Here is a 14,481-nt window from a genome sequence, read left to right as displayed (position 1 = left end):
TAGTCATTACATCTATCTATGTTACATGAAATGTAATTAGTGTGTTTGTTGTGGTGTCTATTCCTGAACCAGCTCAGCGAGGTTCTCAAACTCCTCCTCGTCGTCAATCTCGATGAACTTGCTGACACCAGCCTTGCCTCGGACAAGCTCAACAGCTCCAGCGTACAGCATTCGAGCCTCCTGAGTAGAAGTGGCAGGTCTGTAATAGATCATTGCTAGCACAGAGGATTTTCGTCCGTCAGGCTTGTCGATAGGGTGACTAAGCACAATGTATCGGGGGGTGTTGTCGGGAAGGTTCTCAACGAGCTCCTCAGAAGAAGAGAAGGGGTAGTCATCGTCAGTATCGGCAATCTGGATGGAGTAGTCGTTCTTGTTGATTTCCACTTGTGTTAGTTGAATGTCGCGAGCCATGTCGTCACTGATACTCACAGATCATAGCCTGGGGTTTGTCCACTCGGGCACTAGCGAATCGGAACTTGTTAAGATCCTTGAGAGTAGAGTCGGGGAAGGTGTAAAGAGACTGTGTTAGGTCTGTATGGCGGGTGTCGCAACGTCGAATACTCACCATTGTGGTTCCTGGTGTGTTTAGAAGATGCTGATGTGATGTGATGTTAACAGTCTGAACTTTATGTACGATTGTGTGTATGAGCGGTTAATGGGTCTGCAAGCATATCTACTGTGTGCTACAAAACAGAACTGAGCCTTTGGACACAGAACGATGTTCTGGAATGAACAAAGCCGTGCTCGATTTTGATTCACTAGTACGGCTACTTCTCGGGTACAAAGTTGACCCAGCAACCTACAATCTCAAGATGAATTTTATTGTATAAATAAACACGACAGTTCAGTGTCAGAGTGTTAATGGGCCTGGGTCACCAATTCTGAAATGGCATGATCCAGGGGTGTTTTTCGGGTGTCACTAATTACAGCTGGCCGGTTTCGGCAGGCTCAGCGTTGGGCTTGAGCTGGATATAATGGGTGCAGCTGGGGAGCTCTTCGTCCAGATGAGCAACGGCAATCACAGAGCCAGGCCAAGACTCCATCATCTCCTTACAGAGATCGACAGCGTCGTCGTCCATACCAGAAAGAGCCTCATCGAGAATCAGAATGTCTGGGTTTTTGATGACAGCTCTGATGAAGAGAACCACCTTCTGCTGGCTAACAGTCAGGTCGTTGAAGGGCGTGTCTCGCTCAGCGTCAAGCTCAAAGTGCGAAATAAGACTATCTCGCTTCTCTTTCTGCTCGGGAGTGAGGTTCTTGGGAGGAATGTTACTTCCAACAATGTACCCCGTGTCAATAGCTTCAGTCACGGTCTGAGTCTTGGGGAACAGAGCGTGGATTTCGGGAGAGGTATGGCCAATTCTATTATTGATAGAGAAGTAAGAGTGGTTTCCAACTTCTCGAGGAGTTCCGCACATGACAATCTTCTCGTTCCAGGACTGAGGGTGGTCAGCTGTGATCAGAGATAGGAGAGTAGATTTTCCAGCTCCATTGACTCCTCGCAGATGCCACTTTTGTCCAGGCTTGACGTCCCACGACAGGCTGGAGAGAACAGGCTTTCCGGAGTAAGTTACATCCACGGAGTTCATGGTCAGTACAGAGGGGGCGTCCTGATCAGAGGCCAGTTTCTCCCGGGCCTGTTTGGCTCGTTCTCCTCGGAGAAAGATCTTTTCGTCATGCTTAGTCTTTGCCTTCTCGAGAAGCTCACCAGAAAGAGATTTCTCTCCTGCAACCACGATTCCAGACTTATCGGCGTAAGCCACGTGGGTGATCCAGTCGGGGACCGTCTCGTGGGATCTCAGACCCAGAATGGCGTGTGTACCTCTGGTCTCAGGCAATTCCTTGCAGACATTGCTGACAAGGTCAGCGGCACCGGGATCGAGACCAAGGAAGGGGTCGTCGATGAGCAGAAGCTCGGGATGCTTCATGAGAGCCTTGGCGATTCGAGATCGCCGGGTCTGCCCGTTGGAAAGAGCTCCAAACCATCGATCACCAATTTGGTCCAGCTCCAACATCTTCAGCAACTGGGGAATGTCGTCCATCGCGGTTGCGGGATCACGGGAGGCTCGCTTGAGCTCCTCGATGAGAGTCATGTCGAACTCGTCCTTGAAGAACTCATATCGAGCTGACAAGTGACCCATGTTGATTGATCCTCGGAACTCCAGCGTCTGGATGACTTGGCTGGGAACCCGTTTTTTCTTGAGGAAAGGGTACTGCCGGCCCAGAGGTGGATCTGATACATGTTTGGCGGCCAGAATGGACATCAATTGCGACTTTCGAGGTCCACTGATGACCCATTTCTCATCCGGGTTGATTGTCAGCGAAATGGGATTGGGGAAAATGTAAGGGTTGGATCCTGACGAGGCCAGGGCCCCAATCATGCGGAACTTCGCGTCTTTTATCGATATCAGCGGCAATCGAGTCATTTCACTGTCGTTGTGATGTTTCGAGAAGGATGAATTTGACTCTTACTTATCACTGGTCTAGAGCCGTATAAGGTTGCCTAAACATGTACTCAATAATCTGGTGTGGGGGGTTGAATGTGGGGGTACTGGATGTGGGGGTGGAGAAGACAAAAGCACTCGGCATCGAAGAGTCAGCTTGAAATCGGTGTTATTCATATCCAATCGTCGCATGTAGTTTCCTAAATAGGACCTCTAAAGCCGCAGTACATATCCATCAGAACGGTGGAACGTTACTTTTTTCTGATCAAAAGTGAAAATTCAGAGGGAAATGATTCTCAAGCCATGGTTAAGGCAGGTTATGAGAAATTTATCTGGAGAGAGGGAAGAACAAAAACAATAGGAACGCCATAGTTTCTAGCAATTGTCCCACTCTTTCCCTATCGTTATGTGCTCTATATCGACTCTGCTCGCCTCGTATCAATACAGTACAAGTACCTGCAATGGTATCGTACTCGTATGGCTAAAATTACGAGGATACGATCATGATGATGGTAACCGCAGCAACAACTCAGCTCCCAGGAGACACACATGAGTACTGCTGAGAATATGCACGTGCTGTTACGATGGCCACGCAATCATCAATAAACGATATGAACGTATACAACTTATCAATTCACCCAGATAAACACTCAATTGTCTCACTGATCACAGGCTAACTCTTTCAGTCGCACTGCCGCACTCACACCTCCAAGCCTTGTGTGGCTATTAACATCCCTGATTCTGCATGACGGGTGTCCCAACCGTGCAACCATGCATGGCCACGTAGCGATATGGCGAATCTAGAGATGAGTCGCTACACTATGATGAGAGCTGGGGAGGCGGGTACCTGTCATGATTAAACGACAACTGACTCTACCTCCCTACCATAGCTTGTACTTTATAGTGTCACCTTCCACGGAAAGACCTAACCCAGATTGCACTAGTAACCAAATCCGGGTAACGCAACCCTAATCAACCACGTCCCTTAAGCAACACCTTACGCTAGCCTTCGTGGAACCTCTCTCTTGAACCCTTCTTATACAACAACCCACATATCATCATGGACGAAAAATACGACGTCATTGTGCTCGGCACGGGCCTTACCGAGTGCATTCTCTCCGGTATCCTATCCGTCGAGGGCAAGAAGGTGTTGCACATTGACCGGCAGGACCACTACGGTGGAGAGTCTGCTTCTCTCAACCTTACCCAGCTCTACAAGAAGTTCAGACCTGGCAAGGAGGACACCAAGCCCGACGGACTGGGCCGAGACCGAGACTGGAACGTGGATCTGATCCCTAAATTCCTCATGGCCAATGGAGAGCTTTCCAACATTCTGGTGCACACCAACGTGACCCGATACATCGACTTTAAGCAGATTTCCGGCTCCTTCGTTTTCCGATCTGGAAAGATCGCCAAGGTGCCCTCCAACCGATCGGAGGCCATTAACTCTTCTCTCATGGGTATGTTTGAGAAGCGACGACTTGCCAAGTTCCTCGAGTTCGTCGGAGGCTACAAGGAGGACGATCTCGCCACCCACCAGGGCCTCAAGCTCGACACCAACACCATGTCCGAGGTCTACCTCAAGTTTGGTCTTGAGACCGGCACTCGGGACTTTGTGGGCCACTCTATGGCTCTGTGGACCAACGACGACTACCTCAAGCAGCCTGCTCGAGAGACCGTGGAGCGAATCGCCCTCTACCTCAACTCCATGGCCCGATACGGAAAGTCTCCTTACATCTACCCCGTCTACGGTCTGGGTGAGCTGCCCCAGGGTTTTGCCCGTCTCTCCGCCATCTACGGAGGTACCTTCATGCTTAACAAGCCCGTTGACGAGATTGTCTACGGTGAGGACGGCAAGGTGACTGGTGTCAAGTCTGAGGGCGAGGTTGCTTCCGCTCCCATTGTCATCGGTGATCCCACCTACTTCCCTGAGAAGGTCAAGAAGACTGGCCAGAAGGTTATCCGAGCCATGTGCATTTTGGACCACCCCGTGCCCAACACTGGCAACCTGGACTCTGTTCAGATCATCATCCCCCAGAACCAGGTCCAGCGAAAGAACGACATTTATATTGCTGTCATGTCTTCTGCCCACAACGTCTGCGCCAAGGACCACTACCTGGCCATTGTCTCCACCATCATCGAGACCGACAAGCCCCACATTGAGCTTGAGCCTGCCTTCAACCTGCTGGGTCCCCGAAAGGAGACCCTGATGGGCATTGCCGACATCTACGAGCCCATCGAGGATGGCACCAAGGACGGAGTCTTCATCTCCAAGTCCTACGACTCGTCTTCGCATTTCGAGTCGACCACTGACGATGTCAAGGACATTTATTTCCGCCTGACTGGCCAGCCCCTGGTGGTCAAGCCCCGACCCGAGAACGAGGAGGATGAGAGCGCTATTAGAGCCGAGTAAGCTGCATGTCTGTAATGATAATATATTGAAATGAGTGATTATGCATGATATTATGTAATCTTACTTAGGGAATTGCAGAGTAGATAACTGCGAATATAAGATAAATTGATGACTCGTTAATGTTAAGTAAACGCATACGCAACCCAGACCCCATCCTACACACTCGCACAGTGTTAACCAACCAAATAAATTAATTACAACGCCTAGAATAAAAAGTATTAACCAGGCTCTAGAGTGCCTGATTAAGTTGTTCATCTCATGCTGTATGGTCCGGTATCTCGGCCCATTAAGCTAGCAGGAGACATGCCGGGTCGACCGCCGCGACCAGGTTTTCGCCGAGTTTGAGGCTGGAACTGGAAGTCGGGGTTGCCCGAAAGCAAGAGATCGTGCTTATTGCCATGACCAGGTCCCCCGCCACCATAAGGAGGTCGAGGACCCATATTGGGAGGAGGACCACCCATGTTGTGGCCACCCATGTTGTGGCCACCCATGTTGGGACCACCCATTCCCATATGAGGTGGGGGTCCTCGCATATGAGGAGGAGGAGGAGCTCCTTGGTGGAGGCCTCCTGGAGGTCCATCAGCCCCGAAGTATCGGGGGTTGATACCCCGCTGGGACACTGATGTGAAATTGGACGAGATGGACTCGGAGGGCGATACTGGAGCGTCAGGAATGAAAGAGTTTCGGAACTGCTCGTCCACGGGAGGAGAGTACCAAGGAGAGTCCTTGTTGTTGAGAGCTCCAGAGTTGGAGGGAGTCACGGTGGTAGGAACAGGCTGATGCAAAGTGCCAAGGTTATCGTCGGTACCTTGAGACTGGGCTCGAGATCCAGGTGCAGAAGGTGTCTCACTTCTGTAGGGATTGTATGTGTCGTAAGAGTGGTTTCGCTGAAGAGGTTGGGGTCCGGGAGCAGGCGCAGTAGCGTTGCTTTCCTCAGTGGTGAGGTTCCACTGCTGTCGAGCAGGAACATACTCGTAGTTCTGAGCGCCTCCGGGGGGAGGGTTCGGCTGAGCGTTAGGAGGAGTCTGTGCACTCGCCTCACTGCCTCGCCGGCTGTAGTTTCCTCTGTAGGGTCTAGACACACCGCTCTCGGAAGTCTCAGTGGGGGGAGAGTTGCCGGACACGGGAGGAGGAGTGGGAGAAGCACCAGGCACCTTGCTCTCACGTCTGATTTCCGGAATTGGTATCACACCAGGACCATATGTGTCAGGAGAGTTGGCAGGCTCTTCACCAGGCAGGTAAGTGCCTGCAGGAAGCTGCATGGGGCCTGTGGTCGCAGTTTGCAAATTGTGGGGAGGTGTGAGGCCAGGGCCGTTTCTAGCTCCCAGAAAGGGACTGGAGTTGTTAGAGCCAGGAGGTCCCCGGGGTCGAGGAAGTCTGTTGTTATAACCACCGTTGTAATTGGGATTGTTGTTTCGGCCATAAGCTCCGGTGGGGGAAGGACCCTGACCAGGAGGAGTGGGTCCGTTAGAAGGACGTCTGGGAGGCACACCTCGACTTCCGTTTGGAGGTCGGCCGGGTCCACCCTGGTCGTATCTGTCGGGGCTGGGACCGTATCGGTCAGGGGTGTATCTGTCCTGTCTCTGATCTTTAAAGGGCGACTCTCGTTTGGGTGCCTGGGGCTCCTCCGATGTGAGGAGGTTGACTCGAGAGTTGTTAGTGCCCTGAGAAGCGTAAGACGTATCTCCAACGTGATGGCCAGGCTCCTCGTAGACATGGGAGGTAAGAGGCAGAACTTCCTCGTCCTTGGAGGTGTCGTGGGAGGTCTCGTATCGCAGCTCGCTGAACTGAGGAACATTTTCCTTGGACGAATAGGTAAACGAGTTGAGGTGTTTGTGTGACGAGAAGGCCGACAGCTCGTTGGTGGTATCCAGCTGGTGTTTCTTCATGGCCTTCTTGGAGGAGAGTGTTCGTCGCATAACACAGAGTACCACTCCAGAAATAGCCACGAGAATGGTGGCGGCCAGCACGATCCATCCTCCCCAGTCGAGGTGGGGCACAAACAGTAGAATATCCACCAGGAAGGACAGCAGAACCAGTAAGAATGTGGGCAGCGAAAATACCAGGCAGAAGAGCAGGTATCTTGAGGACGAGGCCGGTCCCTGGATGTGAGCCAGCATAGCCAGCACTGTGAGGATCAGGGTGAACCCGGTGGCGATGGGATGGACGATGAGCAGGTTACTCAGGGTGTGTCGTGCGTTGGAGGGCAGCGAGAAGCCTGCGTTGTCGGAGTCCACGAGGTTGTATCCTACTCCTGCCGGCGAGCAGGTTCCATCCTTGACGTTGCAGTATCCAAATACTCCAAACTTGTGGTCTTGGTACGAGCCCAGCGAGATGGTTTTGGTGACGGGTACCGACAGTACGGCCACCAGCTGGAGCGCGAAGGCGATCAGGAGAATGACCAGCAAGCCTGTTGCCGATTTCATGCGAAGACCCATGAGCGATTATGGGGGGGACTGTTAGCTGAGAGTGGGGCAAAGGAGTGACTGAGGGGTGAGTGTTTTCTTGTTGCAGGATTGCCGACGAGATGTTTGGTGTGGGTTTGAGTAAAACGGCGACACAGGAGGTGCAGCCTAAGGCAGAGTAATTAGTTTTGGTGCAGCGTGGTGCAGCCCGTTGAGTGCTGTAATGAGGTTAATAGAAGCTAGGTAGGCAACTTGGAGAGGCTTAGGTTGCAAGCGAGAGATTTGGGTCGAGTGGAGGAGCAACGGGCAAGTGGTGAGAAGCGCAAAGCGAAATTCTGCGAAGGACGACATGGACTAGCTTGTTCGATGCTGCTGCTTAATCTACTCCAAGATAGCATTCGTGTTGGTGCGCCACACGCTGCGTTCTTGGAACGGTACGCGCAGAAAAATCATAGTTTCATATCGACGCACTGACTGCACTGTGGGAGGGGGAACCTTTGAGGTGTGCTAGCCTACAGCTAACAGGGCTCATTTGTTTACAAAGCCCGGTTTGTAAAAAAACAATTGACTGCTTGGAGCCCTGGTATTGACGAGTCATAGTTATCGAGCTCCAAGCGCTCGGAATTTTCGCTTATGCGGTGCCACCTAACCAAGACCAGTTTGGCAGTCTAACTGGATCCGCCAGGGGGTGCACTTTTTTTGAGTTTAAATACCGGGAAAAATGCAAATCTGACGGAAGATCAAGGAGGTGTTACAGAGTGAAACTTACGATGGTTGAGAAGGGTAGAGATTCGGGGGCGTTGTTGTGATTAAACCCGAAGGCATCTGTCGTGTTATGTTTGTCTTATTATTCTCCCCTCTTAATCTAGAGCCGTATAACGTGATTTTTTTTGGTTCTTAGACTGTGCTATTTTTACATGCTAAAGCCGTGTCTGATAGCGTCCCCGAACCTTACAGGTCTATAGAGTCTTGTACAGCCCCATGCTCTGACAGACGTGCATCTTTTGGTTGAAGAAGAGCAAAGGCCTCCGGTGTGACCCCGTAGCCTGATATGATCTCAGCTACTTGTAGGGATAATTATGTCTAGGCCCTGTTAATAGACGTTATTTTTACACTCTTTTGAACCATTAATCGATTTAATGAAGCGTCCCCAGCCATTCTCTTCAGGAATGAAAGTGGTTTCCTTCTCCACACATGCGGCGCTATCAACGCGCACGCTGTGCTCTGCACAATGAGTGGTCCCACCTACATTCCAGTTGCTCCAACCAGACAGAGAAAGAGGCGGAGGTTACCCCAGATGGCACGGCTGTGTGCAACCCATGTCTTGATTAGGCAAGAATTGGACGTGCCGTGTGCCGTTTATACACGGTATCCCACACTCTCGTATCAGAAGTGCAAGTCCGCCAGCTGATAAGATATGATAATAGCTGTCAGATACGCATCATCACTTGGCTCCGTGTTACTGTAACCTGCTGGGGCAGTCCAATTGTGCAATTTCGCAACCTCCTTTTCTGACGAAAAACTTTTGGATAATAAATTGGAGACTGTGCATAACCGGACCGTCTGTCTTGCACAGAACCACATCTGAGACCGTCGTGTGGCAGTACTGTCGCTACTTGCAATTGTCATACTAATTATAGCTGAGTGACGACTGCATGAATAATAATTACAGTATTTGTAGTTCATGAAGGGTCTTGTTCTGGCGAGTCGTTGAACGCGGAACTGAACGGTGGAGAAACGACCTTCCAACCAATACCAGGTGAATGGATTGTTGGGGATGAGGGGTAGACAATCTGCATAATACCAATACAATGTCTGAGCATGCAGATTGTCATTGGCTGATTAGGAGTCGGCTTGTGTCCACCAATTGGGCCATTTGAGGCCACAAGTAGTCGAGTCCCCCCCCCCCCCTTTATGTATTTTTGAGAGCGTTATTCGAATCTCGGCCTTATCCGAGAGCGCGTCAAACACTCACAGGCGCGTATCAGGAGATCAAGAGTCAAGATTACGTATCATCAGTTTGGTAGGCTGTATTGGAATGGCATTTACTTGTACAACGTCTGACAAACAGATAGTGGATCGTTTCTTGTAGATAGAAGAGCCTGACTTACACTGGACGTCCAATATCATACAATTGTAGTGACTACAAGTATCGTAACTAGCTGTCACCACTAAAATTACGTAATCGTGCTAACACCTGCCGTACATTCATTTAGAAATATTTCCCAATAAATTTGGGCCCATTGTTACGTTATATCTATCCTCATAATATGTGTTATCCATACTAAGCGACCACTTCTTCGTGGTACCGTACAGTAGCTTCTTCCCTCTTGTATCTCTTAATTTTCACAACCCCCGAATTACACATCACCCAGAGTGCATGAGGGTGCATGAAATATTCACGACAATAAAATCACTGCATAAAACACAAACAGCGACACACACCTGATGTATCGACCTGACCCAGACTCACGAGTCAAGCGACCTACCAACAACATGGAGGGCGATGCTCGTAGACAGCTGTTCCAGCGCCCTGCTGAGAGCTCCCGCGCCTCGCCGTCGCAAGGACCACAAGCTCAAAGTACCCCTCTCGCCCACAGATTTACATCCGCCCACAGGTCACAGAAGCCATGCAAATCTGATCAACCAGATATCGATATGAGAAGCGTTCGACCTATGCTTGAGAGCGCAACATCCATGGCGCGGCGGAAACAGAAGGAGCTGCTACGAAAGGCATACTCCATCATTGAAGGCGATCCTCAGGACTCTGTCATGCCTGAGACATCAGTTGAGCTTCCTGAGGATGTTCTTGAGGAGGAACAGAGAGAATACGAGCTACAAAAGGTGTTGGATAGAGCTATGAGCATGGATGTCCACGCTGTCCAACATGATCCTCAAATTGTTGAGGTGGTGAAGATCTCTCTTATTGAAGAGGTTAAGAAACTCGACGAGCAACGATGGCTGGACGAGCAATGTGAAGAGTGATTTCTGCGCGTAAGACTCTCTTGCCGACCAATGAAGATATGGATAATATCAGACGCCTTCGGTGGCTTGCCCTTCTAGAAACCTGGTCTATTATCGTGGCACACCCTTGCACTTACTCTCGGCAGCAACATGGCTCCGGTGTGGCTTCATTGACAGCGTCTCAGAGTCAATTGAAACAGATCTAAGGGCCTCTTTCCATTCGCCATCTGCACCTAACCGCGTTACACGTGCTACTAGGGCCAGCCACAGCGTTGCTGAGCTTTGTGGCACATCCTTCTCCGGATATTCGTGCCCGGCCTTATACTGCTTAACCACAATAAGCCACCTCTTTTATGGTTGCAAGTACCCGTCCATTGGTGTGTGGCTTATTCGCATAGTGATGGACTTGTCACACTGCAAGCATCAAAAAACCCCTCCAAGAGCAGCAAAAAAAGTAGAGGTCACATATAGAGTCTCTTACTATTATTCCTACACACAACTTGTACCTCTTCCGTTTCTGCCAGTGCTCTTTAGATCTGTCTTACTAACCCCTCATGCAGGGACATCATTGCGTAAGGGGACGCCACAAACTTTTTCCCGTTATCGCTTTCTTGTTGGGCTAAGAAAGGCTAGATACGGTTGGTACTGGATACCGGGTAGCATTTACGCTCAGCGTCAGCTTTGGTCATATGTGGCTACGTCCGCTATTTCCGAATTGCGTGATGCATGCGATCCCCAGAAATCCCCGGATCTTCCTGTGATAACGTACCACCGTATATATACTCAATTGACTCCGTTCTAGATGATCTGATCATATCGCTCTATCGCTATGCCGTTCTCAGAAGCACCACCTCTCCCCCAGGGTGCCGGTTACGGTATTCTTGTGGGTGTCGGAGCCCTCTTCGCCGTGTTCATTGTCTTCACTCTGAGAGTGTCGCTAAACTACCTAGGCGAGAAAGCCAACAAGTCTGAGATGTTCATGGTGGCCAACCGAGCTGTTGGAGTCGGTCTAACTGCCTCGGCAGTCTTTTCATCCTGGATGTGGGCCAACGAAACTCTCTATGGAGCTGTTGTCGGCTACAACTTTGGCATGTCTGGCCCGTTTTGGTTTGCAGCTGGTCTGTCTTTCCATATCGCCCTGATGACTGTTGTGGGTATCCAAGTCAAGTTGAAGGTTCCTAATGGACACACTCTGTTGGAAATTATCAAGTTCAGATACGGAGTTCCGGGACACATTGTCTACATGGTGTTCTGTCTCATCAACAACATTCTCTCGTGTAGTACCATGATCCTGGCAGCTGCTGGAGCTATCTCAGCCATCACCGGCATGCACTCTGCTGCTGCCAGTATGCTGATTCCCGTCGGTGTTATTCTCTACACTGCAGCTGGAGGTCTAAAAGCCACTTTCCTCACTGACTACGTTCATACCACCGTGGCCCTCGTTTTGCTCATGTACTTTTGTATTGGCATTCTCACGAATGAACACATTGGTGGTGTCTATGGTCTCTACGAGAAGGTCCTAGCCTATTCCGACAACGCTGACCACTACATCAAGGGCAACTACCAGGGATCCTTGCTCACTTTCAAGTCCCAAGGTGGAGCTCTCTTCAGTATCTGCCACAACATTGCCAACCTTGGTTTGGTCATCATGGACACCGCCTTCTGGCAAAAGTCCATGGCAGCTGACCTCAAGGCTACTGTCCCTGGATACATGATTGGTAGTGTCCTCATCTTCTGTGTCCCCTGGGCTCTGGGAACCATCAGTGGTCTCGGTGCTCGAGTCCTGGAGCAATCTGGAATCATTGATCCCATCTCTGCACACGCCCTGGATGTCGGTAACGTGTTTCCCATTGTTACCCATGCCCTTCTCGGAAAGGGTGCTTCTGTTGGTATCGTTCTGATGCTCTTCATGTCCGTCACCTCTACTGTCTCTGCCGAGATGATTGCTGTCTCCAGTATCATCTCTTTCGACATCTTCCGAACTTACATCAAACCCAATGCTTCCGACCGAGTTCTCATTTTCGTCTCCCACGCAGGCGTCGTCTTCTTTGGCCTTCTCTCTGGAGCTATAGCTGTCGCCTTTTACTTTGGCGGCATCGATCTTAACTGGATGTCTTACTTCCTGGGTATCGCGATTACTCCCGGTGTTTTCCCTGTCATTCTCACCATTCTGTGGAAGCGGCAATCGCGGCTGGCTGCCCTTGTCTCTCCTATTCTCGGACTGGCCACTGGACTTGGTGTTTGGTTGGGTACTGCTCAAGTCTATTTTGGAGAGATTAGTGTCAAGTCAACCGGCGCTCCCCTCCCGAACGTCTGGGGAAACATTGCCACTCTCATGTCTTCTTTGCTCTTCTCTGTCATCATCACCTTGATTCGACCTGAGGACTTTGACTGGCTCATCTTCCACAACATCTCCAAGGTCAACGAGGACGATGAGAAGCCAGAAGACCTTGAGGCTATCCATGAGAACCCCACTGACCCCTTTTTTATCTCTGACAGTGACGCGCCTTCTACCTCAAAGACAAACGAAGTTTCTGAAGTTATCATAAACCATGAGATCGCCAGCAGTGAAAACGACTCTGAGAACGAGTCTGATCACGGTGACCCCACAAAACAGACCCACGACTCCTCCACACACTCTCTTTCTAGCGGAAGCTACCATGTGGCGGTTGTGAGGGAGGCTGCGACCTCAAACGGTCTCTTCCAGCCCAGACTCGTCATCCCCCAAAATATATCTACTTGGAGGAAATTCCTGTACTACATTGGATGGGACACCGCTCACACCGATTACAGTAACCATCCTCTTGGAGCTGATTCTATCCCCATCATGTTGTACTGGTACAAAGTGGCCAAGATCTTTGCTGTTGTTATCTGTCTCATCACCTGGATCATCTGGCCTTACTCCCTCTATCGACACTACATTTTTTCCAAATCCTTCTTCTCTGGCTGGGTCATTGTCGCCATCATCTGGGTGTTCCTGGCCTTCATCTTCGTGGTCATCTTCCCCCTGTACGACGGCAGAAAGTCACTGTACCGAGTCTACGATGGTCTACGAACTGACTGGAAGAAGTGGCGACACAGAAAGGATGGGCAAGCAGAAGAAGAAAAAGAGTAGCCACTTCTTTAGACAGTGCATTTATTTATTACTTAGTAGTTGAAGCAGATAATAGATTCTAAGATTTAGTAAGCTCTCGGTGTTAAGCAGTATCATCGTGTGGCCTGTAGGGTGCTGCGCCTCGGTGTCACTTTTGGTGTATCTGTTGTGTCTGGGTAGTCGGAGACTGGGTCACGGTCGTAAGGAGTGGGATTGGAAGGTTTCGGGCGGTCCACTTCCACCAGGTACTTGGCCAAATCACCCTTGGCCACAATGTCTTCTAGCGATTCATCAGCTTCGTTGGCGTTGCAGTCGTAAGCGAGAGGCGACCACCATTGTGTATCTATTTTTTTGAGGCCTGAGAAGTCCAGGGGGGGGATTAGAGTGACCACATCTGTGGTATCGATGCTACAGAAGCCGATGATGTCGGTGCCGTTGTTACCAGAGGACTTGGGACGTGCAAACTTGCCATGACTCACGGGTCGGGGGTATCCAGGGCAGCTGTTTTCGTTTTTGTTGTCACCTTCCATGTGGGTATCGCGTATGTGGTATGTACTGAATGTTATAAAGAGAAGAGAGCACGCGAACTGGCTACTTATAGCTTAAATATGTATTCGATGAGAGCGTGCCGTGTAGTCGCACGAAGGTTGTACTCGTAGTTTGCACCATGTCAGTGGTGAGCTTATGTAATCTGGAATTGGGAGGGAGCTAATTAAACATCGATAGAGAGAAGGAGGCCCACTATCGTATGTACGATGCAGTTAATTGACACAGCCACAAACTGTCCCAAACTGCCCCAAACTACCCCAATTCTGGTCTTTATGCTAGCCTCCTTCTTGTGGTCCAAATAACAAGGAATTATTTACCCCTGTTTGATTAGTAGGGAGTACCCCCGCCTGATGCATTTACCCGCCGCTTACAGCAGATGGGCCGATGAGGCAAGCATCAACCAGCCATGTGAATGCTCATACACACAACAATCAAAGGCAGCATTCTAGCAACAATAGGAACGATTGCAAAAGGTGGTGGAATCAAAATAAAAACAACCAAACCGTTTGCTTCGGCGCCCTTCTTTCCACGCGGCTAATTACAGCATTAAACAGTAAATTGTCCGCCTCAACTCTCCCACCTAAACACGTCGTTGCTGCACTCCCCCCAGAC

At 50.2% G+C, this 14,481-nt stretch overlaps 7 protein-coding genes across 7 annotated transcripts; 3 read left to right on the top strand and 4 right to left on the bottom strand.

Moving 5' to 3' along the window:
- Window positions 1–57: 57 nt before the first annotated feature.
- Window positions 58–411, bottom strand: YALI1_E39955g (uncharacterized protein; the record flags this gene model as incomplete). Its single annotated transcript, XM_002143060.3, has 1 exon — window positions 58–411. One exon carries the CDS (start codon window positions 409–411, stop codon window positions 58–60), a length of 354 nt encoding a protein of 117 aa, XP_002143096.3.
- Window positions 412–923: 512 nt separating this feature from the next.
- YALI1_E39934g (uncharacterized protein) lies at window positions 924–2,426 on the bottom strand (the record flags this gene model as incomplete). Its single annotated transcript, XM_504741.3, has 1 exon — window positions 924–2,426. The coding sequence occupies one exon, from the start codon at window positions 2,424–2,426 to the stop codon at window positions 924–926; it is 1,503 nt and encodes a 500-aa protein (XP_504741.3).
- Window positions 2,427–3,504: 1,078 nt separating this feature from the next.
- YALI1_E39924g (uncharacterized protein) lies at window positions 3,505–4,857 on the top strand (the record flags this gene model as incomplete). Its single annotated transcript, XM_504740.3, has 1 exon — window positions 3,505–4,857. One exon carries the CDS (start codon window positions 3,505–3,507, stop codon window positions 4,855–4,857), a length of 1,353 nt encoding a protein of 450 aa, XP_504740.1.
- Window positions 4,858–5,108: 251 nt separating this feature from the next.
- Window positions 5,109–7,295, bottom strand: YALI1_E39886g (uncharacterized protein; the record flags this gene model as incomplete). Its single annotated transcript, XM_504739.3, has 1 exon — window positions 5,109–7,295. One exon carries the CDS (start codon window positions 7,293–7,295, stop codon window positions 5,109–5,111), a length of 2,187 nt encoding a protein of 728 aa, XP_504739.3.
- A 2,415-nt stretch (window positions 7,296–9,710) lies between these two features.
- On the top strand, window positions 9,711–10,247 carry YALI1_E39862g (uncharacterized protein; the record flags this gene model as incomplete). The annotated part of the gene is made up of 1 exon (XM_504738.4): window positions 9,711–10,247. One exon carries the CDS (start codon window positions 9,711–9,713, stop codon window positions 10,245–10,247), a length of 537 nt encoding a protein of 178 aa, XP_504738.2.
- Window positions 10,248–11,055: 808 nt separating this feature from the next.
- YALI1_E39848g (uncharacterized protein) lies at window positions 11,056–13,341 on the top strand (the record flags this gene model as incomplete). Its single annotated transcript, XM_504737.3, has 1 exon — window positions 11,056–13,341. One exon carries the CDS (start codon window positions 11,056–11,058, stop codon window positions 13,339–13,341), a length of 2,286 nt encoding a protein of 761 aa, XP_504737.3.
- Window positions 13,342–13,433: 92 nt separating this feature from the next.
- On the bottom strand, window positions 13,434–13,850 carry YALI1_E39820g (uncharacterized protein; the record flags this gene model as incomplete). Its single annotated transcript, XM_504736.2, has 1 exon — window positions 13,434–13,850. One exon carries the CDS (start codon window positions 13,848–13,850, stop codon window positions 13,434–13,436), a length of 417 nt encoding a protein of 138 aa, XP_504736.2.
- Window positions 13,851–14,481: the final 631 nt, after the last annotated feature.

The sequence above is a fragment of the Yarrowia lipolytica genome, chromosome 1E (assembly GCF_001761485.1).
Source record: "Yarrowia lipolytica chromosome 1E, complete sequence".
Taxonomy (NCBI): Eukaryota; Fungi; Ascomycota; class Dipodascomycetes; order Dipodascales; genus Yarrowia; species Yarrowia lipolytica.
This window is presented reverse-complemented; position numbering and strand designations above follow the sequence as displayed.